The sequence below is a fragment of the Oncorhynchus keta genome, chromosome 14 (assembly GCF_023373465.1).
Source record: "Oncorhynchus keta strain PuntledgeMale-10-30-2019 chromosome 14, Oket_V2, whole genome shotgun sequence".
Lineage (NCBI taxonomy): Eukaryota > Metazoa > Chordata > Actinopteri > Salmoniformes > Salmonidae > Oncorhynchus > Oncorhynchus keta.
This window is the reverse complement of record NC_068434.1, coordinates 67,467,115-67,494,627: the sequence shown is the minus strand read 5'-3', so window position 1 is coordinate 67,494,627 and position 27,513 is coordinate 67,467,115. Positions and strand designations below refer to the sequence as shown.

General features: G+C 43.1%; 2 protein-coding genes across 8 annotated transcripts in view; both read left to right on the top strand.

Annotated features, from left to right (window-relative positions):
• LOC118393838 (transcriptional enhancer factor TEF-1) overlaps window positions 1-4,181 on the top strand; it is a 55,532-nt gene extending 51,351 nt beyond the window's left edge. For all 7 annotated transcript variants that reach the window (XM_035786961.2, XM_035786959.2, XM_035786960.2 and 4 more), the window contains 2 exons: window positions 249-401; window positions 1,036-4,181. In XM_035786961.2, the coding sequence (XP_035642854.1) occupies window positions 249-401; window positions 1,036-1,149 (267 nt within the window). In that variant the 3' untranslated portion in view covers window positions 1,150-4,181. The remainder of the gene's footprint in view (window positions 1-248; window positions 402-1,035) is intronic.
• A 2,466-nt stretch (window positions 4,182-6,647) lies between these two features.
• Window positions 6,648-8,833, top strand: rassf10b (Ras association domain family member 10b). Its single transcript, XM_035786954.2, has one exon. The coding sequence runs from the start codon at window positions 6,935-6,937 to the stop codon at window positions 8,327-8,329; it is 1,395 nt and encodes a 464-aa protein (XP_035642847.1). The 5' UTR covers window positions 6,648-6,934; the 3' UTR covers window positions 8,330-8,833.
• The last annotated feature ends 18,680 nt before the right edge of the window (window positions 8,834-27,513 follow it).

Below are 27,513 nucleotides of genomic sequence, written 5' to 3'. Positions count from 1 at the left end.
ACTTTATTTACAATGGATAACAAAAACACAAACATCACAGGAATGACTTCAGATCAAACTCTACAATGAGATCTTTAAATTAAAGATCCAGGTGGCCTCCAGTTTTATCAATAAATTGTCAAGGTCACCCCCTCTCTTAGGGAGGGTGACGTGTTCAATGCCGATATAGGGAAGGTATACAGTATGTGTGACATATCTATCAGTATATGCGTCACACATTTCTGGATGTTGGTTCTCTCTCTCCCCAGACGGAGTATGCCCGGTTTGAGAACGGACGCTTTGTGTACAGGATAAGCCGGTCTCCCATGTGTGAATACATGATCAACTTTATCCACAAGCTCAAACACCTGCCTGAAAAATACATGATGAACAGTGTCCTGGAGAACTTCACCATTCTTTTGGTAAGGATTACTTCATGTCCTGTCCTGTCCGTCCTACTACTGCTTCCTAAAGCAGCCATTTACAAAAGCCTCTCTCACTACTCTAACCTGTGGCTAGGACCCTCCCTCTCCTTTATCCTAGCTTTCTGCTGGGCTCCTTTGGCTCCAGCGAACCTGAAAAGAGGAGCTCTGACCGGGACCTGAGATGAGCCTCGCTCCCTTCACCTGCATTCCTCACATTCCACAGGGGATGGAACGCAGTGTGAGGAGTCTTATCATCTGCAGGGGAGAGGAGGGGAGGGGAGCGATCACAGGGGGTGGGGACCCCTGTTATTAGCCATCACATGGGGGCTTAAAGTTCTATTTTACAATCCCTCAGAGCTCTTTTTAATGGATGTGTGGGTGTGCACTCTCAACCCTGCCCCGGTTTTGTTTGTTTCATTTCTTTTCACCCACTCCTTTAATTTCCTTAGATTTACAAATTGACTTGTTTTTGTCACATTGTTTGCTGATTGAGATCTGTCCGTGGGCCTTTAAACATCGGAAAGTCCTTTTCCTGAGACCCATATTCCTCTCCAGAGACTGCTCATTGCATTACATGGAGTGGGATTGCGTTAGGTCTGAATGACTAACATGACATCTCCGTCTCTTCCAGGTGGTGACGAACAGGGACACACAGGAGACTCTGCTGTGTATGGCGTGTGTGTTTGAGGTGTCGAACAGCGAGCACGGTGCCCAGCATCATATCTACCGACTGGTGAAGGAATGAGACTCCTGAACCCCCTGAATCCTCCCTTTACATAGACTAAAGAACCTCAAAACAAATTGACAGTGCCTCTAGCTGAAAATCACACATGCACTGCTTTTCGGTCACATTTTGGGTGAAGCCTATTGTTAGTCATTTCTTTGTATATTAATGTATGTATTTGATGTTTGACTGCAGCTGTGAATTGCGGTACAGTTGTTCTATGTTTTGATACAGGAGATGGCGAGTCAATCTTTGTTTGTAGGATGTACATATATAAGAGGCAGTATGTAAGGAATCTGTTGGTTGGGTTTAATTTGGTCAGCAGACATTATGTATATGTTGTCTTCTTTCGCTTTGATCTTGTAATGTACACTTAGAAAACACTAGGAAGATGTTGTCTTTTCCCCATTGGTCCTGTAAACTACGTGTATGTCTGTAGTTGATTTGTGAGCGTATAGGTCACAGGAGGTTGGTGGCACCTAATTGGGGAGGACGGGCTTGTGGTAACGACTGGAGTGGAATCAGTGGAATGCTATTAAATATATCAAACACATGGTTTCCAGGTGTTTGATGCCATTCCATCTGCTCCGTTCCAGCCATTATTACGAGCCGTTCTCCACTCAGCAGCCTCCTGTGGTATAGATATACAAACCGTACATACACACTTGACCAATAGGTTTTCCAAAGAAAAGCATTTAAAAAAAATACATTTTGGTGATAATGACATTTCTTCACGAAAGTTAGTCGAAGGCAAGTGATTGTGGGCATCATAATAGTGAAGTTATTGCGTTACAAAAGCGTCTGTTTCTTTCAGGGAAATAAGATACTGATCCCTGTGGACAATCCACGTCTTAGACACTAACAGCAGAATGAATGCACTGTGATTACACTACAGAGGCCTGGTTCAACCTGTGTCTGCCTCAGACATGGCTCACACGTCTTACATTGCAATAAGGAAACCATACATCTATCCTGTTCCAATGTCCTACGCTACAAACGAGTCCCTCTCTTCTGAGAAGACAGTCATTAAAATGGATTTGATTCTAAAAACATGAAAGCACTACTTTAGCTACTCTGAGTGGACTGTCACCTTGTCCTAAGCACTTGGTTCCCCTTCTAGGACATGCCGATTTTAACTTTTTCGTTTTTCTTTTAGGTGTGTGGTTTAAGGTTTTAGGATATCCTGAAATAACCGTGAGAAAATGGATCACTTCTTAGACAGCGGGCTGTGTTCAGTATGCAGTTTCATTGCCTCTGAACAGATTGTGTATTTTTTCTGGTCATTGCAGTGTAATTTCTACTAAGTCCTAGCCAGTGTCGCTGCCTTTACGTTCACACCACCCCATGAACCTGTGGCCTACACCAATTCCGAGCCTTAAACATGTTACGGACGTGTTAATTCCAAAAGATGCCACTAAAGCTGTGATATCTTTCCTAAGCTGGGTGACTAATTTTCACATTTTGTAGGAATTCACCTACAGTACAATCTGCCAAAGTGTAACAGTGTACAGTGCCTTATTGTATGGTGTCAAACTGGCCTTGGTTCACTTTTAAGAATGTATTTTGTTTTTAATACGCACAAAAAATATATATAAAATCACTCACCAATATACATATTGGTACAAAATCTTACCACACACACACGAGTTAAACTGAGTTACTTTTTAACATAAATAAGAACTGACTTTGCCTTTCCTGTTTTGAAAGACCAAAAATACAGAGATACATACGATCTCTAGTCATGTCCTGCACTGTAGCATGGAAGTGCCTTTGGTTTAGAATCTCCAGCAATGAAAACACTAAATAATTACGAATTAAGCATTGCTAAACCAAAAAGAGATGTAATGACACCAATCACCACATTGCCTTGCTGAAGGTTTGTACTAGATGACAAGGGACAGTGAGTGAGTCGATCCATGGTGAAATAAAATATATATTAATATAATTTGGTTTTAATAAATGATCTGTTAAGAAGAGTACCTGTACTATTCATGTGTGTAAATGTATAGTCTGTGAAAGACCTGTTTGACCAGACAGCAACTGATAGAATGGAGGATGGTGACTCGTTCCAGCAGCTGTGAAGTCACATAGACTTACAACTTTACCTTAAGAAGAGATACATGTTTCCTGATTCTTACTCAATTATTTATGGGAACGTCTCATTCTGAATCATTGCAGAAAATGTTTCTGGTGGATACAGACAATGTTGGTTCAATTGCTCAGTATTTTTGCTACAGCCCTATGGAGACTGGAGTTCAGTAGGCATATGTACTTTTCCTTTGTTAACCGTTTCCTCTCTCTTTTTGCCCTGTGTACTAGTTCACGTTTAGGAATTACTTACTGAAGTGTTCCTGTTTTATTGTTCTACATGTATATGATGGTTTGTGATTACATTTAGGGTATATTCCAAGCCCCAAGAGGGTGGTGATGCTGTTACTGCTACACTGCTGGTACATTTGACCTGTCAGTTCCAGGCTGGAACAGCTGACTGTACCTCCCATGTCTCTGGGGACCAGAAGACTGTTGCCTTTGGTCAGATGAATTGTCTGGAGGACACTCTGAATAAAATGGACATAAAGCATGGATGTGTAACGGAATCTCGACACAAAGATATCAGCAGTTTAGCTCTTGTTGTTATTTGTTTGTAATTTTGTCTAAATGTAGGTACTGGTACCTTTTTTGTTGGTTATTACCATTTTAAGATGTTGGTTTTAAAGTGAACTTTTCCATAGTTCAGATAGTATCATAAAAACAACTATTGGGTTTGTGTGCAGACATTTTCTTTGTAAAAAGGTGCTTTGTATAAAATGATATATCCTTGCTTTTCTTGGTACAGAAGTGTGATATCTTTTCATATCCACGACAGTAACGCGTTGGAGCAAGGGACAGAAAATAAAACCTGCTATGTGTACGTGTTCTCTACTGCATATGGTCTTGTCTTTGCTCCGTAACATTTTGATGCCTTCTTGATAAAGTGGTCGATATTTTGTAGCTTTCTAGATACTTTGTATGTATACAATATTGAAGTTAAATAAATCAGGAAAAATATGGTCTCCCTTTTTATTCTGTGAAAAACTGACAGTGAGAATACAAAAACAATTTAGAGCATCTCCACATTAATACATTAAATTCGAACTTAACCTTTAGATAAATAAACATAATTATGTAAGAACACATCAGCTGTACTACCCGCAAATAACCAACAGAGAGAGCCATTCCCTGCCTTTTGTATTGGTGCCAGCTTTGTTATAGTATCTCCATTATGTTACAGTATGTCATGTGGCAGTATTTTCAGTTATGAAACTGGATTTCATAATCTGGGACAACAAAAGAAGCCCCTATAAAAACAATAATTAAGCCCAGTGAAGTCACTGACACAGGCTGCACTCTTTGATAAAGATGGTTTACATTTAACAGACACTCCTATCTAGAGCAACTTTCATGGGGAATTAGGGTTAAGTGCCTTGCTCAAGGGCACATCAACAGATTTGTCATGTAGTCGGCTGGGGGACTCGAACCAATGACCTTTCAGTTACTTGCCCAAAGCTCTCAAGGTTCCGCTAGGCTACCTGCCACCCAATGTTATCATCCCTAAAGCACAGCCCTCTCTCAGCTAAAGTTCTGTGCTTCGTTCATTTTGAATTAGATCTAGCATGACTATTGCACTTAATTATATATATATTGTGAATGATTTATGAAGCATTTGTGTCATTATAAAATGTATCACTTTCCTTTTTGTGTAACAGTTATCATGGGTAATACTGAACGCTAACACCAGATGGAGCCATTATCAAATGAAAGACTTGTCCATTGGACCAACCTAAAACAGACTGAAGGCCACAGTGCTGCTGTTTGGCTGTTGCACTGACATGGTCATTCTGTAACGCTGTTGTAAATAGTGCTAGCATATTTTAACCTGGAGCCTAGGCATGTCTATTGCTCTCTCATTCACTCACTCAGACATCGATTACACCTTGTAACGGTTTTATGTTGTAATGATTGTAACGCCAGTAGTTTAGTGTGCTTAATAATCAGAGAGAACAACTCGCCCGTCTACAGAATGCCCTCTCCCTATCCTCTCTCTCCAATGACACTGTCCACATAATATCTAACAGATGTGTGTCTGTCTGTCTGGCTCATGTGTGTGAGAGGATCTGATTATGGAGTCATTTTTAAATCCATGCACAGTGCACCAGTGTAATCTTCCCAGGGGTCAGAGCCCTGCCAGATTTGGACTACTACACTCCCTGTGTTTCTAGGGAGTCTTTTACACAGCTGTATCTGAGTACGAGAGGAAGAATACTGGACCCTCATAATGGGTGTGAAATGTTCGTTATTATGATACTACTACTACTACTACTACTTGATTCATGGTGTAGCTGTCCTCACTTGACGGGTACCAGCAGGGGGTCAGAATTTCTCTCGTAATTCCAGATAAATCCTCGAGATCAAGGTTAGAACGCTGCCTTCTGAATGAACCAGGAAGTGGTCGTCTAAGTGTCAGACTGTGTCTTCCCATTCGGGGCAGATGTCATTTCAACGTCTAGTTTTGGTTTACATTTGGTTGATTTGTCATCTAACAAGAATTCAATGTGAACTCAACAAATAATGTCACAATGTAATTGGATTTAGATGAATAGTTAGCCAGGTAAAAACAAACTAATTCCCATACGTTTCCCACGTTGATTCAGTGTCATCACAATTCATTCTTTTTTTGTTGAAATTACGCGGAAACATTGATTCAACCATGTTTTTTTTACCACTGGGTTGTTGAGCTGATGTTGATAATCAGCATGTATGAATAGAAAAGTGAGATGAGGCAATATATTGTGGAACCCCGCGAAGCTGACCCAATACAATCGCTTTTCTTTTACCATCTGTTTGTTGGGGTGTTTGTCAGTCAAGTGAAATGTGTGTGTCACCCAGAGAAGATGCATGGTGCAATGTATTAGGTTATAGCCTCCTATGCAGATGTGTGTAGATTAGTCTTACTTTGTACACTGCATGCTAATGCATTTTTTAAAAGTATATATGCTCAGCAGTAAGATAATATCTTCTGATTTAGGGATGTCAGTACCTTATTTCACACCTCCCATTGTCACTATTTGAAGTGTTGCATAACCCCCAGGGCTGTCTGCGTTTATGTCGGCATCAGCCAAGGCACCAGCCCAGGTACATCAGTCAAGGGACAGTCAATTATTCGTAATTAATATTAGTAATAATAATAGATGCGCATGTATACACTTATTATTCTAAGTGTTGTTATAATTTAGTATATCACTACTATTGTTATTGATGTGGTAGTTGTTGTAATTATTGTTATCATTATTAGTTGTAGTATTAGTCGTTTGTTGTTGTTATTCATTGATAATAGTGTTGTTGTTGTTGTTGTTGTTATCATGTTTTATCAAAATACGCAATCACGTTCTCTGGGAGAGTAACACACTTTATGGGCGGTGTTACTTGTTGTGTTTAGGAACTGTAAAGTTGTCATGTGATCAAAGCAGAGCGAGTCTCCGGTTGTACGCACAGCGCGCAAAGGGCGCAGTTGAGTGTGCTTACTTGGACACAGAGCAAACAGCGACAGCGGCTACATGGACTTCCCATCCTCTACCAACTACTTGAGGGAACGCGTAAAATGAACTATTTATCTCAGAATGTTGGATGTTGCTTTATTTTCTAACGTATGTGGATGTACAATTAATTTAGCACTTACATGACAAAACTCTGTTCTACTCCGTTTCCCTCCTCAAAAAAACGGAATTTGAATGGTATTCTAAAGGGGAATAACGTTTCGTTTTAGTTTATGATGGAGTCCAAGGAAAGTAAGATATCTGTGTGGGTTTGCCGAGAGGAGAAGCTTGTCTCCGGACTGTCAAAGCGCACAACCTGTGCAGATGTGGTCAATGTGCTCCTAGAGGATCAAAACCTGAAACAACGTGTCTCTGCAGCCATGCTCTCGGGATCACCCCAGTCCTATTGCATCGTAGAAAAATGGAGAGGATCTGAAAGAATTTTGCCGAATAAAACAAAGATCCTTCGACTTTGGGGCGCGTGGGGAGAGGAGCAGGAGAACGTGCGGTTTGTGTTGGTTAAAAATGAGGCTTCTTTGGCTAACCATGGACCCCGGAGCGCAGAGGCGCGTGTGGTGCTCAGTAAGGAGAGTCCGTGCATTTACAAGGGGACAGCAAGAGCCACCATGGGCTTCTCACCCGAGAAACAACGTCGGATTGTCAGGAAAGCTTTCAGAAAATTGGATAAAATAAATAACAAGAGGGCGCAAACCGTGTCCAAGGATGCGCCCACTGGGGAGAAAATGGAAACTTTGGTTCACCTGGTCATATCCCAGGACCACACAATCCGCCAACAGATCCAGAGAATTAAAGAACTGGACAGAGAGATAGAAATGTATGAAGCTAAAGTTCATTTTGACAGAATGAAAATGCATGGTATCAATTACGTGCAGAACACATACTTAGTGGATGCGCATTCTGACGGGCTCTCCAAGCAGGAGGGTGAGAAGCCGTGCTCGGCGGAGGCTGTTGCCCAGTTCGAGGAGTATGCCCAACGGTGTGAGGAGGTGATTAGACTTCAGGATGAATTGGCTGAGCACGAAGCGCTCATGGACAGCATTACTGTGGAGATCCAAGAGGAACTGAATCAGAGGTGGATGAAGCGAAGGCAAGAGGAGCTGTCAAGTAAAGAGGTGAAACCCAGCGCGGGAGAGACCGCTATGTGGGTATCAACAGCCCATGCGACACACACTGAAACTTTAGTCCTCGAGGCTGATACATCATTAGAGAACGATTTGTTTCTGGAGGAGGAGAGGATCAAAACGCAGCTGGATACTAGTTTATACATTGGACTGCGCTTGAACACGGATTTGGAGGCTATTAGGAGTGATTTGAATACAACCCAGGATATTTGGGGGGTGAAAGAAAAGGAGATACGGGATTTGCTGGAGAAAGTGAACTCATTGTATATAGAGGATGACGAGACACAAGGCGAGGACAATGACCGCAACTCTGTGGTTACTGAGGCAGCAATGATGCGTCCCCTGGAGACGAAAAGCGAGTGGGTGGAGCAAGCCAGGGGTCTTTCAAAGACTTGCAATGCCAACGATGACGACTCAGACACTGGCCTGAGCTCCATGCACAGTCAGGACTCGGATAACCCACCTGTGTGCGAGTCATTGGTATGAATTGCCAGGATGCTTCAAATTCTATTGACAATTATGGGACATAATTACTGTATGTCTAAAAACTCAGGGATCTGACATAGAGTTTATCCCCAAAATGAACAACACAATATAATGTATTCAAAAATGTCCCAAAATGTATAGACTATTATGTAGCTTTCCCCAATACATAGTCAAAATAATTGGTCACTTAAATATATGCAATTATGGCTATTACATATTTTGCTGCCTTTTTTCAAGATAAAACCCTTTGACCTGTGCCAGGATATGACACACCTCTGTGTTATCGCAAAGGGTTATTATTGATTAAGGAATGGAAATCTTTGTGTTTGCAAGACTAAACAGACTTAAAATAAACCATGCTAAATGTAACACTGATCAAGTGCTAATTCTAGTTGGAAGTGAAGTAGTGCTCTGCACTTATCCAATGTGATCTTGTGGACACACTGATGAGTCTTAAATATGAAGGGTGTATGACATACTAAAATAAAGATAATTTAAAAAGCTTATGTGCAATTGCTTCATTAAAATGTGTAGAAAATTACTCTGCCTTGCCTAATCAAAACTAAGTCTGCAAAGTGTATGCATCAGGAAAGAGTTTGAGAAGAGTAAAAAGTATAGGATGATGTTAAACCATGTATGTGTATGCATGTGTGTGTGTGTGTGTGACATGTGTGTGTGTGTGTGTGTGTGTGTGTGTGTGTGTGTGTGTGTGGTGTGCGTGCATGCATGTGCGTATGTGTGAGAGTGTGTGGATGCATGCATCACTGTTTGTGTGTGTTCATGCCCTTGCGGCCATGTGTACTTTAGAGAGACGGTAGGTAGGGTAAGGGGTGGCATTTGTACCTTAGAGACACAGTAGGTAGGGTAAGGGGTGGCATTTGTACTTTAGAGAGACGGTAGGTAGGGTAAGGGGTGGCATTTGTACTTTAGAGACACGGTGGGTAGGGTAAGGGGTGGCATTTGTACTTTAGAGACACGGTGGGTAGGGTAAGGGGTGGCATTTGTACTTTAGAGACACGGTGGGTAGGGTAAGGGGTGGCATTTGTACTTTAGAGACACGGTGGGTAGGGTAAGGGGTGGCATTTGTACTTTAGAGACACGGTAGGTAGGGTAAGGGGTGGCATTTGTACTTTAGAGACACGGTGGGTAGGGTAAGGGGTGGCATTTGTACTTTAGAGACACGGTGGGTAGGGTAAGGGGTGGCATTTGTACTTTAGAGACACGGTGGGTAGGGTAAGGGGTGGCATTTGTACTTTAGAGACACGGTAGGTAGGGTAAGGGGGGCATTTGTACTTTAGAGAGACAGTAGGTAGGGTAAGGGGTGGCATTTGTACTTTAGAGACACGGTGGGTAGGGTAAGGGGTGGCATTTGTACTTTAGAGACACGGTGGGTAGGGTAAGGGGTGGCATTTGTACTTTAGAGACACGGTGGGTAGGGTAAGGGGTGGCATTTGTACTTTAGAGACACGGTGGGTAGGGTAAGGGGTGGCATTTGTACTTTAGAGACACGGTGGGTAGGGTAAGGGGTGGCATTTGTACTTTAGAGACACGGTGGGTAGGGTAAGGTGGCATTTGTACTTTAGAGACACGGTGGGTAGGGTAAGGGGTGGTATTTGTACTTTAGAGACACGGTGGGTAGGGTAAGGGGTGGCATTTGTACTTTAGAGACACGGTGGGTAGGGTAAGGGGTGGCATTTGTACTTTAGAGACACGGTGGGTAGGGTAAGGGGTGGCATTTGTACTTTAGAGACACGGTGGGTAGGGTAAGGGGTGGCATTTGTACTTTAGAGACACGGTGGGTAGGGTAAGGGGTGGCATTTGTACTTTAGAGACACGGTGGGTAGGGTAAGGGGTGGCATTTGTACTTTAGAGAGACGGTAGGTAGGGTAAGGGGTGGTATTTGTACTTTAGAGACACGGTGGGTAGGGTAAGGGTGGCATTTGTACTTTAGAGACACGGTGGGTAGGGTAAGGGGTGGCATTTGTACTTTAGAGACACGGTGGGTAGGGTAAGGGGTGGTATTTGTACTTTAGAGACACGGTGGGTAGGGTAAGGGGTGGCATTTGTACTTTAGAGACACAGTGGGTAGGGTAAGGGGTGGCATTTGTACTTTAGAGACACGGTGGGTAGGGTAAGGGGTGGCATTTGTACTTTAGAGACGGTAGGTAGGGTAAGGGGTGGCATTTGTACTTTAGAGACACGGTGGGTAGGGTAAGGGGTGGCATTTGTACTTTAGAGACACGGTGGGTAGGGTAAGGGGTGGCATTTGTACTTTAGAGACACGGTAGGTAGGGTAAGGGGTGGCATTTGTACTTTAGAGACACGGTAGGTAGGGTAAGGGGTGGCATTTGTACTTTAGAGAGACGGTAGGTAGGGTAAGGGGTGGCATTTGTACTTTAGAGACACAGTGGGTAGGGTAAGGGGTGGCATTTGTACTTTAGAGACACGGTGGGTAGGGTAAGGGGTGGCATTTGTACTTTAGAGAGACGGTAGGTAGGGTAAGGGGTGGCATTTGTACTTTAGAGACACGGTAGGTAGGGTAAGGGGTGGCATTTGTACTTTAGAGAGACGGTAGGTAGGGTAAGGGGTGGCATTTGTACTTTAGAGAGACAGTAGGTAGGGTAAGGGGTGGCATTTGTACTTTAGAGACACAGTAGGTAGGGTAAGGGGTGGCATTTGTACTTTAGAGAGACGGTAGGTAGGGTAAGGGTGGCATTTGTACTTTAGAGACACGATAGGTAGGGTAAGGGGTGGCATTTGTACTTTAGAGACACAGTAGGTAGGGTAAGGGGTGGCATTTGTACTTTAGAGAGACGGTAGGTAGGGTAAGGGGTGGCATTTGTACTTTAGAGAGACGGTAGGTAGGGTAAGGGGTGGCATTTGTACTTTAGAGACACGGTAGGTAGGGTAAGGGGGGCATTTGTACTTTAGAGAGACGGTAGGTAGGGTAAGGGGTGGCATTTGTACTTTAGAGACACGGTAGGTAGGGTAAGGGGGGGGCATTTGTACTTTAGAGAGACGGTAGGTAGGGTAAGGGGTGGCATTTGTACTTTAGAGACACGGTAGGTAGGGTAAGGGGTGGCATTTGTACTTTAGAGAGACGGTAGGTAGGGTAAGGGGTGGCATTTGTACTTTAGAGACACAGTAGGTAGGGTAAGGGGTGTCATTTGTACTTTAGAGACACAGTAGGTAGGGTAAGGGGTGGCATTTGTACTTTGTTGAGAGAGGGTAGGTAGGGTAAGGGTGGCATTTGTACTTTAGAGACACAGTAGGTAGGGTAAGGGGGGCATTTGTACTTTAGAGACGGTAGGTAGGGTAAGGGGTGGCATTTGTACTTTAGAGACACGGTAGGTACTGGGTAAGGGGGCATTTGTACTTTAGGAGACGGTAGGTAGGGTAAGGGGTGGCATTTGTACTTTAGAGACGGTAGGTAGGGTAAGGGGTGGCATTTGTACTTTAGAGACACGGTAGGTAGGGTAATGGGGGCATTTGTACTTTAGAGAGACGGTAGGTAGGGTAAGGGGGTGGCATTTGTACTTTAGAGACACGGTAGGTAGGGTAGCATGGGGGCATTTGTACTTTAGAGAGACGGTAGGTAGGGTAAGGGGTGGCATTTGTACTTTAGAGACACGGTAGGTAGGGTACAGGGGTGGCATTTGTACTTTAGAGAGACGGTAGGTAGGGTAAGGGGTGGCATTTGTACTTTAGAGACACATTTGTACTTTAGAGACACAGTAGGTAGGGTAAGGGGTGTCATTTGTACTTTAGAGACACAGTAGGTAGGGTAAGGGGTGGCATTTGTACTTTGTTTTTAGAGGGAGAAAAAGGGCCAAAGACTTTCCAGGGTAAGGGGTGGCATTTGTACTTTAGAGACACAGTAGGTAGGGTAAGGGGGCATTTGTACTTTAGAGAGACGGTAGGTAGGGTAAGGGGTGGCATTTGTACTTTAGAGACACGGTAGGTAGGGTAAGGGGTGGCATTTGTACTTTAGAGAGACGGTAGGTAGGGTAAGGGGTGGCATTTGTACTTTAGAGACACGGTAGGTAGGGTAAGGGGTGGCATGCAGCATTACGCAATGGGATGAAAACTCCAAGCAGATGCTGGGCTCACACAGCGCAAACCAGAGCCTGTACAGTACATAACGGATCAGGGATGCATACAGGACGCTTGTGCCACAGTGTGAGTGAGAAAGGGCAGGGAAGGCATGAAGGATTTGGGCTCATATCCATGGGCTTCAGGAGATTCCAGGGGTGAAAACTTCCTCTGACATAAACCACACAGGGAGAAGCAGCAGAGATGCCTTTGACAGAGAGACATACAGTAGTATGGCATTACATTATATTTCCCCACAATAGCGAGTGTGAGGCTTGCTGTCTGACCCAGGTGGGGTATCACATGATGCTACTGTATTTCACTGTTGACTGGCCTTCAGTCAGACTTCAGATCCAGTCCCTCTCAGCCAGGGTCTCATAAGAGGATCCCCTCCTTGTCCTCCCCCCTGCCCACCCCTACTGTACCCCTGCTATAGTGCACTCTTAACACATCCCTGAACACTAGATCAAACCAGCATCAGCTGTAATCAGAGGCCTGCTGTTGGCGTTAATCTGGTTGGTTTGTTGAGCAGTGTGGGGATTGTAGCTATAAAGCCAGAGCTGCAGATACATTCATACTGTCACATATAACATCATCAGGGGTGTTTGCAAAGCTAACGTCAGATTATTACCTCTGGCTCTACTTCACATTCACCACTGCAGAACATTTAACAGATATTAACATTTTAATCGTTCAGATAATATTGTTATTACATATGTATAAGCCACAGAATTTCATAACAAAAACTGTGAATAAGAGAGGGTGTATGTAATATGCTCCAATGGCCCGAATAGTTTTTCTGTCTGTCTATCACAGCCAGTGAACATCTGGACTAAAGTATTACCACACCTCGGATTGGGCAGGGCAATCATGGATTAAAGCAACATACTGTACGTTTGGCCAATAGCCTTTCCAGATGACAAAATTATAAAAGATCATAATAGGGCTGGATTATAATGTGCGTCGAAGACCAGTCATAATGAAAACCTCCAGTCTCAGTGGCTGGGTTACTTTACTCTATAACCATGCTATTTCAGAAATGATTTTAGAATTCCAATCACTCTCAATTACATTAAATATATTCAGAAATTGATATTAGCATGCCACCAGCACAACACTGAATGAACTAGCATGTGATCTGGATGCATTAGTGGATGCACTCAGAGGTCACAACAGATAGAGTATGCTAATCCCTTTTTAATGTCAACCCAGAAACACTGGCTAGATTGTATGGGAACCTCCCGTATCCTCCTCAGTAATAAAGTCAAGGATCCGTGACGCACCAGTGAGGAGGAATGCTGTAAAACTCCCTTCCTGGCTGTACAGGCTCAGGAACACATAGTGTATGTCTTCCACTGACATACACTATAGCGGCATGGTTAGATTTGTACTCACACAAGAATGGCCACCCAACTAGTATGACATTTTACTGTTGTTGTAGCTTATGTAACTATTTTCACGAGGCTCTCTTCACACACACACACACACACACACACACACACACACACACACACACACACACACACACACACACACACACACACACACACACACACACACACACACACACACACACACACACACACACACACACACACACACACACACACACACACACACAATCCGAACTCTAATATTTGAAGGTTCAGTGACTCCAGAGTAGATGAACCCAAAATAGGGCGCAGGTGTCAATCAAGTCATGGTCATGGGACACTGCCTTGCTCGGGGGGATCTTTGTTTGTGTTTTAAACAAGAGGGAGAAAAAAAATGTCAGTGCCAAACTGACTTTCCAGACCAATAAGCAAGGCTCCAATCATCCTGACACTCACTACAATCATCCATTTCCCTGATTTGGCTGCTTTACAGTAGGATAGAATTAATATTTGGCATTCAGAGCCATTGAACATTGTATACAGGAACCATGACAACAACATACAAGCCAAGCATAGCATGCACTCAGTCACTAATGCACCCCCATCCATAACCATACACAGCATACTGAGCGCACTGAGCGCACTACCTCAAAAGGAGAAACTACATTTTATTTTGTTTCTAACATAGTGGAGTAGGAGTCCAGATTGACCAGGTTCTTTTGACGCTCTGATTTTCCACCATATACAGTCGGCTACTTTAGTGGTTCCAGCAGTTGTCCTACAAAGACGGATTATAGCTAAACTAAACTCCCTACTGTATGGATTATAGCTAAACTAAACTCCTTACTGTATGGATTATAGCTAAACTAAACTCCTTACTGTATGGATTATAGCTAAACTAAACTCCTTACTGTATGGATTATAGCTAAACTAAACTCCTTACTGTATGTATTATAGCTAAACTAAACTTCTTACTGTATGGATTATAGCTAAACTAAACTCCTTACTGTATGGATTATAGCTAAACTAAACTCCTTACTGTATGGATTATAGCTAAACTAAACTCCCTACTGTATGGATTATAGCTAAACTAAACTCCTTACTGTATGGATTATAGCTAAACTAAACTCCTTACTGTATGGATTATAGCTAAACTAAACTCCTTACTGTATGGATTATAGCTAAACTAAACTCCTTACTGTATGGATTATAGCTAAACTAAACTCCCTACTGTATGGATTATAGCTAAACTAAACTCCCTACTGTATGGATTATAGCTAAACTAAACTCCTTACTGTATGGATTATAGCTAAACTAAACTCATTACTGTATGGATTATAGCTAAACTAAACTCCCTACTGTATGGATTATAGCTAAACTAAACTCCCTACTGTATGGATTATAGCTAAACTAAACTCCTTACTGTATGGATTATAGCTAAACTAAACTCCTTACTGTATGGATTATAGCTAAACTAAACTCCCTACTGTATGGATTATAGCTAAACTAAACTCCTTACTGTATGGATTATAGCTAAACTAAACTCCCTACTGTATGGATTATAGCTAAACTAAACTCCTTACTGTATGGATTATAGCTAAACTAAACTTCTTACTGTATGGATTATAGCTAAACGAAACTCCTTACTGTATGGATTCCTAGATACCACACACACTGTAAACCAACCAGTGTTTAGTATACACACTGTGCCTGTATATAGTAGGTATCCAGTGTCAGGTGTTGGATCTGAGACATAGCAGCAGTATACATTACTGCCTCTATCCTGGATGCCTGGCAGGAGGTTCTCTTTTATGTGTTTGATTATGATTGTAAAAATCAAAACCAGAGGACTAACAATGGCTATTCAATATTTTGTCGCAGAGAACATAATTTACCAGAGCCTGGAACACAGCAGGGGCGTTGGTGAGGCCAACTGGCATGACCAAATACTCGTAGTGGCCACTGGCCATGTTAAAGGCGGTCCTCCACTCATCCCCCTCCCCTATCCGCACCACGTGGTAGGCGTTCTGTAGATCCAGCTTGGAAAACACGGTAGCCCCCTGGAGCGGCTCGAAGGCCGAGGAGATGAGTGGTAGCGGGTAGCGGTTCTTCACCGTTATGTCATTGAGTCCCCGGTAGTCGATGCACAGGCAACAGGGTCTTCTTCTCCACAAAGAAGAACCGGAGGGAGAGGATGAAGGATGTATAAATCCTGCAGCTAGGGAGTCCCCAATGTAGGTGTCCATAGCCTTGGTCTCCGGTCCCGACAGTGAGTACAGTTGTCCCCAGTGCGGAGTGGTGCTAGGGAGAAGCTCAATCCCACAGTCATATGGTCGGTGCGGTGGAAGTGAAGTAGCCCAGGCCTTGTTGAACACCTCCCGAAGGTCCTGGTACTCCGTGGGAGTGGCGGAGAGGTCCGGGGCACATTCTGAGTCCCCAGAAAGATGTCCCGGGGCAGGTTGCACTGACTTCAGACACTGGGTGTGGCAGAACGGACTCCAGCCCATGATGGCACCAGTAGACCAGTTGATGAGGGGATTGTGTCGCCTGAGCCAGGAGAATCCCAATACCACGGGAATCTGAGGAGACTTGATGAGCAGGAATTGAATAGTCTCACTGTGATTCTCTGACACCCGTAGATTGATAGGAGTGGTAAAATGAGTGACCCGGCCTATAGAGCGCCTGTCCAGCACTCTAACATCCATGGGAGTGGAGAGAGGCTAAGTGTGGATGTTCAGCTCAGAAGCCAGGTTGTATCCAAAAAACCTCTCATCGTCCCCAGAGTCAATGAGGACCTGGACAGATTTAGACTGGTTTCCACACAGCATGAACAGGGGTGCGAGCAAGGGAAGCAGGAAAATTCTCCATTTGGCCCACCAGAGTATTCGCTCCTACCAGTGAGCCTGATCTCTTTAACCTCTTGAAGCTAGGGGGCACTATTTTTATGTTTGGAAAAATAAGGCTCCCAAAGTAAATGGCCTATTTCTTAAGACCAGATGCTAGAATATGCATATTGACAGATTAGGATAGAAAACACTCAAAATTTTCCAAAACTGTCAAAATATTGTCTGTGACTATAACAGAACTGATATTGCAGGCGAAACCCTGAGAAAAATCAAACCAGGAAGTGGCTTCTAATTTGAAAACTCCATGTTCCATAGCCTCCCATTGCTCCATTTAAAGGGATATCAACCTTTCCTATCGCTTACTCAAGGTGTCAGTCTTCAGACATAGTTTCAGGCTTTTATTTTGAAAAATGAGCCAGAACGATAATATCGCGTCAAGTGGTCACATGAGTTTTGATAGGTATTGCTTTTCCCTCTCCTACTGTGAAAGACATTTGCGGTTGATATATTATCGATTATATATTTTAAAAACAACCTGAGGATTGATTATAAAAAACATTTGACATGTTTCTGTGGACATTACGGATATTATTTGGAATTTGTCTGCGTTGTCGTGACCGCTCTTTCCTGTGGATTTCTGAACATAATGCGCCAAACAAACGGAGGTATTTTGAACAAAAGGAACATTTGTTGTTTAACTGGGAGTCTCGTGAGTGAAAACATCCAATGATCAAAGGTAAACGATTAATTTGATTGCTTTTCTGACTTTCGTGACCAAGCTACCTGATGCTAAGTGTACTTAATGTTTTGTCATGCCGTGCTCAATGAGACCACGAAGCAGTTCCTCATGCCTCCCGATGGTGGCTCCATTAGAGGAGATGACGTCGCGCAGCTGGCCGGGGTCTGCTGGGTCAGTCATGGCCAGTTCGTACTATCAGGATAAAGGTAAGACCCAGATGCAGACCGTGTAGAAATAACAATGTTTATTACAGCAACAGGGGCAAAGGTAGAGGACAGCAGGCAGGCTCAGGGTCAGGTCAGGCAGAGGTCGGTAATCCAGAGGTGGGAAAAAGGTACAGTACAGCAGGCAGGCAGGTCCAGGGTCAGGCAGAGTGGTCAGGCAGGCGGGCTCAGGGCCAGGACAGGCAAGGGTCAAAACCAGGAGGACAAGAAAGAAAGACTGGGGAAAAGCAGGGGATGGTTGACTTGACAAACAAGACGAACTGGCAACAGACAAACAAAGAACACAGGTATAAATAAACAGGGATAATGGGGAAGATGGGCGACACCGGGAGGGGGGTGGAGACAATCACAAGGACAGGTGAAACAGATCAGGGTGTGACAGTATAAATTCACAGAGGTGCTATGAGGAAGTTCTGTAAACATTTTTGGATGTCTAATGAGAACCTCAAGGTTATAATGCAGACGACGTCTGTTATGGTACAATGCACTTCTTATTTATTGTATGAAGAGTGTACGAGAGCATTAAAAGTATTCTTTCTACGTTGCTGAATAAGTCTCACACTAGCATGTTGGTATGTACGTTTAGGGTGCAGAACATAAGACCAGAGGGGTGTTATGTTCAGATCATGCACAATACTTCCATAGAGTTCTTGTTAGAAAACTTTTATCCAACATCAAAGATACTTGATAACCCTAAAATGAGATCTGATATTTTGACAGCAATTAGCGTTGAGACAAGACACTATCCATGTGGAACCTATTCATGTGTTATTCACCCACATCACCCATCCACCTCTCTATTGTTACCTGCTCTGATATCTCTCACCTTACACTACTAGTACAGACCTGGGATGGAATGGTGATACTGTAATGGCTGTTGGAAGAAGTGGACCAAAGCGCAGCGTGGTAAGTGTTCATGATTATTTAATAGAACAGAACACTGAATGACAAAAACAACAACGACGAGAACTAAATGAAACAGTTCTGTCAGGTGCAGACACACAAAAAAAAACAGCTACCCACAAAAACCATGTGGGGAATAGCTACCTAAGTATGGTTCTCAATCAGAGACAACGATATACAGCTGCCTCTGATTGAGAACTCCACCCAGCCAAACAAAGAAATACAAAACATAGAAAATTAACATAGAATTCCCACCATAGTCACACCCTGGCCTAACCAAAATATAGAATAAAAGCCTCTCTATGGCCAGGGAGTGACAGATACTGTAACAAACTGCCCAGAGAACCAGAGAGAGAACTGACTTCTATCTGTAAGATCTAGACAGCCACCCTGACGTTCCCAGTCTAAACAAATGTATTGGAAAATACTATGCTTCATAATTTTATTCCTTTGTGCTTGCATAACAAAAGTTGGACAAAGTTGGACACTCCAGCAAACTTATGAACATGTCAGAGGGGGATTAGTCTGAAGCCAAAACTAAATGGAACAAGGACTCCTCTTCTCTCCTCTTCCCTGTATTTCACAGTTCTCTGCTCATCTGCCATTTCTCATAACTTACTATGCTGTTTGGCTTTTGCATTTTGAAAGAACACACAGGCCCTGAGGTAATGCTGACATTTTAATACCTTTGGCTCAGAAAACAATGAATCAGTTTCAGAGTGGTCCAACAGACTGGGACACACCTCAAACAGGTTGAACGTTTTTATGCTCAGTATATGGGCTGTATTAGAAGAGAAGACAACCATCCACTGTGCTTATCAAATCCACCAAATGCAATATTTCCCCAAACCCATAAAGCCAGAACTCATGCACTAGACAGCACAATCTCCTCTGCCAACTGAGCCACGGCCTGTTCTCCACGCTTCCATCGCTCAGACGGGGGCTGTATGGGAGAATCGTGGCAAAAACTGTCAGACACGCCAACAGCTTCTACCCCCAGACCAACAGGCTTCTGAATAGCCACTAGGCAGCTATCTGATATCCCTGTCCCCTTCACTTTCCCCCCTGCTGCTCCTCCTATGGACATTCTACACGCCCCCCCCTCCCCAACGGCCACTTATCCTGCCACCACCCACCAATGAACACTTATCCTGCCACCACCCACCAATGAACACTTATCCTGCCACCACCCACCAATGAACACTTATCCTGCCACCACCCACCAATGAACACTTATCCTGCCACCACCCACCAATGAACACTTATCCTGCCACCACCCACCAATGAACACTTATCCTGCCCCCACCCACCAATGAACACTTATCCTGCCACCACCCACCAATGAACACTTATCCTGCCACCACCCACCAATGAACACTTATCCTGCCACCACCCACCAATGAACACTTATCCTGCCCCCACCCCCCAATGGACATTTATCATTGCTACATTTGTAAATGTGTATATATTTGTATTGTATTTTTTATGTGATTTATTACTGTCTCATTCACTTCTCTTTTCTTAACCTGCATAAGAATTTCACTGTACCCTGCGATTACATCTACGACTGTGCATGTGACTAATAGTCAAATCAAATCTATCTAATCCTATCAGTGGTTTACACTAACAATCTACAGTAATTCCGCCACAGATCCTACATAAAGGGTTACAAAGTCATGGCATAACATCCATTCCATCTGGCTTCCATGTTAATGATCTTCTGACATGGCTACAGTGGCCGTCTGCACAACATCCCACACACAGAAACAACAACCAGAGACCCTATGGACCTGACCAGGCATGGGAGGGGCCCCTCACTTTATGGAGCTCATTAGGACCTGAGTGTAAGGAGCTGCCAGAGGTGCCATACACCATGAGGTCCACTGAGAGAAATACATGAGGCGGTGCAGGGTTCATCTCCCCTCTTTTCATCACGTCTTTGCACCATTTATCAGTGTATGAAAACACCCGGGCCTGGCCACTCAGTCAGTTGTGTAAATAGCTGGCTGGCTGGATGGGAGGTTTACAGTGTTCGCATGGCCTGTCATGAGGTCTGGTGGTCCTCTCACTCTGGAGAAGTTTGGAGCTGTATGGGGGACAACAACATGTCTTGTTTATCTCAGCATTGGAATGCTAACTGCAGTAAATAGCCTCCAACACTCTACTCAATAAATTGGATGCAGTCTATCACAGTGCCATCCGTTTTGTCACCAAAGCCCCATATACTACCCACCACTGCGACCTGTACGCTCTCGTTGTCTGGCCCTCGCTTCATACTCGTCGCCAAACCCACTGGCTCCAGGTCATCTACAAGTCTCGCCTTATCTCAGCTCACTGGACACCATAGCAGCACCCACCCGTAGCACGTGCTCCAGCAGGTATATCTCACTGGTCACCGCCAAAGCCAATTCTTCCTTTGGCCGCCTCTCCTTCCAGTTCTCTGCCGCCAATGACTGGAATGAACTGCAAAAATCACTAAAGCTGGAGACTCTTATCTCCCTCACTAGCTTTAAGCACCAGCTGTCAGAGTAGCTCACAGATCACTGCACCTGTACATAGCCCATTGGTAAATAGCCCTTCCAACTACCTCATCCCCATACTGTATTTATTTACTTATCTTGCGCCTTCGCACCCGAGTATCTCTACTTGCACATTTATCTTCTGCACATTCTACCATTCCAGTGTTTAATTGCTATATTGTAATTACTTCACCACCATGGACTATTTATTGCCTTACCTCTCTTATCCTACCTCATTTGCACATGCCGTATATAGACTTTTTCTACTGTGTTATTGATTATATGTTTGTTTATTCCATGTGTAACTCTGTTGTTGTATGTGTCAAACTGCTTTGCTTTATCTTGGCCAGGTCGCAGTTGCAAATGAGAACTTGTTCTCAACTAGCCTACCTGGTTAAATAAAGGTGAAACAAACATTTTTAAAAAATGATTGGTATGTTAATCTTAATCTCTTTGTGACAGAATCAAATGTGATATTATGTCCCATACGACATTCTATGGCAAACATTCCAATACCGTAACATTATATACTGTTTACATGTGCTACTATCAATAATCATATTATCATACATACATACATCCAGACAATACTGACAACTGTGTGGCATAGGGAGTGAACTTGTAGAGTTTATGACCTGTTTTGTGTCTTGATTTACGGTAAACAGTAAAAGTAAGGTTTCTTCCCACACAAAGCACAAGAACACCATCACGGCTAGCCATCTTCAAAAAAGAGGGGAGCGGATTGAGAATGGGCCTGATTTGCATTTTGATTTAGGGGGATTATATTACTGGAACCTCACAATGCAGCTTCACTGTGTGGTATAATTGAAGAGAGTTTGGGGAGTGTGCAATGGCCAGCTCATACTGAACAATGTGTCTTGAACCCCTCATGTCTCAGAGCCTGTGACTTCTGGGGTGATTCTGGGATGTGTTGTTTGTCTCGCTTAGCAGTTGACATCTCGGTGACAGCTCTGTATAAAAGGGACAACAAAGGTAGTGATTGCAGTGCATGCAAACAGGGTCTTTCTAAACGTGTGCTGAAGGCAGAGCACGTAGGAGAAGGAGAGGGGCGACAGGCAAACATGCATGAAAGGATGTGGCTTTCAGTGGTGCCAGAGTGATACTGTGTGTGCCTCTCAGTGAAAAGGGAATGCACATGAAGCATGGCTGAGTCAGAGCTTAGGATCCCACACTGGCAGAGTCAATACCAGTCAATACCAGAGCAGAAGAGAAAACTAGAAATGAATGTTAGGCAACAGGTGCATCCACCTTATGCTATCAATTCATTCCATTTCCTTTTCTATTTTAAGTGGTTCTAAGTACAGACAATATAATAAAATGACATGTTGGAGTATCATGGATCTTTTGTCCAGTATTTTGTACTTCTTGAGAGTGAATGCACCTGATGTTTGAAGTAAAGAGTTATTTTAGTTCAGAGATAAAGACAATGAAAAGTCTTAGTGCTTTAAATAAAGGGTTGCATTACCACTCTGAATAATAGAAGACGCATTGCACATAGAACTGAAGTCCCGAGGTGTCCTATCCCTTCAGGCACTAACAGCACTTCAACATAATGCAGAATGAATTTGAAAGACACTGAATATGAAATTCAGCTCAGAAATACAACAGGAAATAGCTTCTTTCTTTTCAGGGAGACAACAGGAAATAAAGAACCAAATGATGAGTTAAAGGTAGGATTTCATCATGTGTGGTTTATTTGGGGATTTGGGGTTCACTCCACTACTCCTCTTAGATCTTAGATTAATCATAATAATACTGCCTGTATCTAGAATCTAGAAGGACTGTCACATGGGATGTTTTTCACATTATTTCTACTTGTGTAATAATAATCAATAAAACTTGCACTAATGTCTGTGAGAGTGTTGAGAGAACAAGACGGTGGAACTTGACATTATATACATCTTATATACCAACTGTCCTGTTTAGTATAACCCATTTCAACAGTTCACAGTTACAGTAGGCTATGCATGTTCTCCCTCATTTATGGCCCTGTTTTATGAATGAACTCGTTGGACATGCACATAAAAGCTGGGTTGAAAACAGCCCATGTGCAGTGGAAACCCGTCACAGGCACTGCACATAGAGCTCAGTTTATCTACGTTTTCCAACATCCCCTCTGCCTGCTGAGACCTGACTGCTTCCTCTGCTGCATCTCATGAATAATTGGCCTCGGGGGAAAACCACTATTTTGCCCCAACTCTCTGACTTGATAATGTGTTGTGTTAAGCAGCTGCTGCAGCCTTGTGTCGTGTTAAGCAGCTGCTGCAGCCTGCCTGCCCTTTGTCTGGCAGTCCATGGTATGTGAAGAGAAATGACCATGCAGAAATAACCATGCTGAGCTGCTCTTCAGCTGCAGGCTGTGCAGGCCCACTGCAGGTAGATAAGCAGGACAGGCCATTGACCAAGCACATGGATAATACACACAGCCTATAATACCACTACAAACTCTAAGGTCCAGACACACCTCTGCCTGACGCTGATGGACTGAGTGCAGAGCTCCACATCTGCTCCTGTTGAATGAACCACAAGAGCTCAGCTCAACTTTCTAGCCAATCCAATTGTTCTGTGAAGAGAGAAATGGAAAGGGAATTAGAATAAGAAAAGTAAAAGGTGGAAATGAGAGAACAGAAAACCGAATGGATTCTGACAGCCAAAAACCGTATTTAGTCACAGAGACAGACCTGGTCCTACCACCGACTAGGAAGAGGGGAGAGAAGCCAGTCCTACTCTACCCAAACATATTTCCCTGGCCATATGTGATCTGACTGGGACAGGCAGTGCAGACAGGGTGGGCTGTCTGTTTGGATCTTCATGTCGCTGAGAATGTCCCAGAGAATTATAACCTCATCAATAAACCAATATACTGTGTACAAACTCACGTCACAATATATTGAATCTGGCAGTTAAGCCAGGGGAGTAGAGGAACATTACCGCTATCTTTGTTGACCCTCGATGGACCAGACCAGAGAGAGGAGTAACTTAAATAATGATCCTGCTGGATTACAAGAAATGCCTCAATCCATTTATCATCATGATCTTTATAGCAATTTCTGTTTTGCTTTGTGATCAGGACAGAATTCATCTTGAAAAGAAGCTGCATTTGTTTAGGTTCAGTCAAGGTTACATCTTGTGGATAAGGAGATGTAGTCATAAGATGTACATTTCCAATGCCTCAAACATCCTATAGCCAGGTAGGCATGCAGTCTACAATACTAAACCTAGAGAATAATGACTACGCCTCTTTTTAGAGCAAACATCTCAGCTCGGTGGTGACAGGGAAGCTTTTATGATGACTGTGGGGAAAGCTTTCATCCTAAAAGTGTAGGGCTTGGCGATATGGCCAAAATATCATGTGACAGGCCTCCCGGGTGGCGTAGTGGTCTACGGCACTGCATTGCAGCGCTAGCTGTGCCACCAGAGACTCTGGGTTCGCGCCCAGGCTCTGTCGCAGCAGGCCGCAACCGGGAGGACCATGGGGTGACGCACAATTGGCATAGCGTCGCACAATTGGCATAGCGTCGCACAATTGGCATAGCGTCGTGGCATAGCGACGCACAATTGGCATAGCGTCGTCCGGGTTAGGGAGGGTTTGGCCGGTAGGGATATCCTTGTCTCATCGCGCACCAGTGACTCCTGTGGCGGGCCGGGTGTAGTGCGTGTTAACCAAGGTAGCCAGGTGCACGGTGTTTCCTCCGACACATTGGTTTGGCTGGCTTCCGAGTTGGAGGCGCGCTGTGTTAAGAAGAAGTGCGGCTTGGTTGGGTTGTGTTTCGGAGGATGCATGGCTTTCAACCTTCGTCTCTCCCGAGCTCGTACAGGAGTTGTAGCGATGAGACAAGATAGTAATTACTAACAACAATTGGATACCACGAAAAAGGGGGGTAAAAAAAAATTTAAAAAGTAAAAAATAAAAATAATATCATATGACATTCTTTACCCCCTGTTTTTGACAGTATGGCGGTATTTGACAGTGTCATGCGAGCACAATCCCCCTTTCTCTGTCTCCTACACTCAGGCTGCTGCGACCTCAGGTTGTAAATTCCTGGAGGAGATTATCTCCTCATGGCCACAGTATCGAGAGAGACAGAGTTTTCATAGAGAGAACAAAGACATTTCTTCCACCTCACAGAACTTGAGGTCCGACCAACATTTATGTTCTGGAGTAGGTATAAAAGATAGGTGAAGAATCCAGCTACGAACTGGTCTGTTTGGTACAATTTTGTGAAACTCATGAGAGACAATACGGCCACATTACCATAACGCTGTTTATACAATAGCCTCAGATATGAGGCTTACATCTAATTGTTGTATAAGATGAATGAGTGTGGATGATACTGTTTGTGAAATTGTGTAATGTGATTTTGGACTGTTTAATGAAGGAAACTCCAATTCACTTTGGGGTTTTACTAAATCAGAGGACCGCTCACTAGCACAGTTATGGTCGGGCATCCTGGGACAGGCCCTTTTCTGCTCTTCCGAATAAAACCCCCACCCGGGTTTTCTATCACCAGACCATGTTTCTCTCAATTACCAGAGGACTAAGGTTGAGACCAGCTTACCTCACCATGAGGGGACCAAGGTTTGAGACCAGACCAGTTTGCCTCCACACATGGTTAAACTCTTAGAATATTGATACAGACAGAATAAGAACAAATCTTTGATGCTAATTACTAGTCTGCAGCTAGAAATTCGATATCATTGAACGCAAAGACCGACAACTGCCGAAACATCCATTCTACAACAACATGAATGAATGTCACTCTGAACTATTCATCCTAACCATGACAGAGAGAGGGAGGACAGACTCTCCAACAGAAACAAACTTTTCAACAGAGATCCCGACGACACACTGAGCGTAAATATATATATTGATTGCAATTATTCCCTAATGAGTGAGCGTCCATGTGCAAAGGATTAACATTTCAATTGTTATAATTATCAACTTTAGTGTCTTATCTGTCGACACCCACTTCCCTTCTGTCTAACAAGCCGCCATGCCGGTTTAGCCCACTAGGGCACATTCCCCTATCATTTCTTTAACCATATTTACTTTGTTTGCTTCTGTGTGCACTTCTGTGATTGTTTAGTTAGTTAATAAATAAATGATTTTAAGACAATTGATATATGGATGACTCATAGTAAAGACTGGGTTCTTGCAGATCAAGAATTTACGACGTTTGGAATGAGACTAATGTGAGGTAAAATAATTAATTAATTAATGAAGAAGACTAATTGATCAGATATTAAAATATATCTGAAAAGTTGTATTAGGAAAATTATAACTTTGTAATCTGAATATTTTCTTTGGTGCCCCGACTTCCTAGTTAATTACATTTGCCTGATTAGTTAATCATGAAATGCTAATTACAGAGAACCTTTGATAAAAACTATAAGTCTTCAGTTAATGATAGTAAAGACACGACAACAGTATTTTATGCTTCTGAATAACACAAGTTACAAGTATGTTTTATGAGCAGCCCCTTAGAATGGCAACAAATGAATTAATAGGCTTTCTCCATTCAAATGGTTTTATTCTCAACCAATCTAGGCCAAAACTGACAGTGAAGTAGTGCAATTTGTTGAACTTTCATATTGTAAAAATCCATACCGGTATAACAGTATTCACAATATATTGCCCAACCCTGTAAGAGTGTTACCCTAGCCTGAAGAGGGAATGTCTTGTGGCTTTTAGAGGTCTAAAACATGCATGGTAGGCCCAGAGTGGAACTTATAACTCCTCTTATAGAATATATATACATGTATACATACATACATACATACATAATATATGCCATTTATCAGACACTTTTATCCAAAGCGACTTACAGTCATGTGTGCATACATTCTACGTATGGGTGGTCCCGGGAATCGAACCCACTACCCTGGCGTTACAAGCGCCATGCTCTACCAACTGAGCTACAGAAGGACCACATACATACATACATACATACATACATTCAAAAGTTTGGATGCACCTACTCATTCAAGGGTTTTTATTTATTTGTACTATTTTCTACATTGTAGAATAAAAGTGAAAACATCAAAACTATGAAATTACACATATGGAATCATGTAGTAACCAAAAAGTGTTAAACAAATCAAAATATATTTTATATGTGAGATTCTTTGAAGTAGACACCCTTTGCCTTGATGTCAGCTTTGCACACTCTTGGTATTCTCTCAACCAGCTTCATGAGGTAGCCACCTGGAATGCATTTCAAATAACAGGTGTGCCTTGTTAAAAGTTAATTTGTGGAATTTCTTTCCTTCTTAATGCGTTTGAGCCAATCATTTGTGTTGTGACAAGGTAGGGGTGGTATACTGAATAAGTCCATATTATGGCAAGAACAGATCAAATAAGCAAAGAGAAACAACAGTCCATCATTACTTTAAGTCATGAAGTTCAGGCAATGCGGAACATTTCAAGAACTTTGAAAGTTTCTTCAAGTGTAATCGCAAACACCATC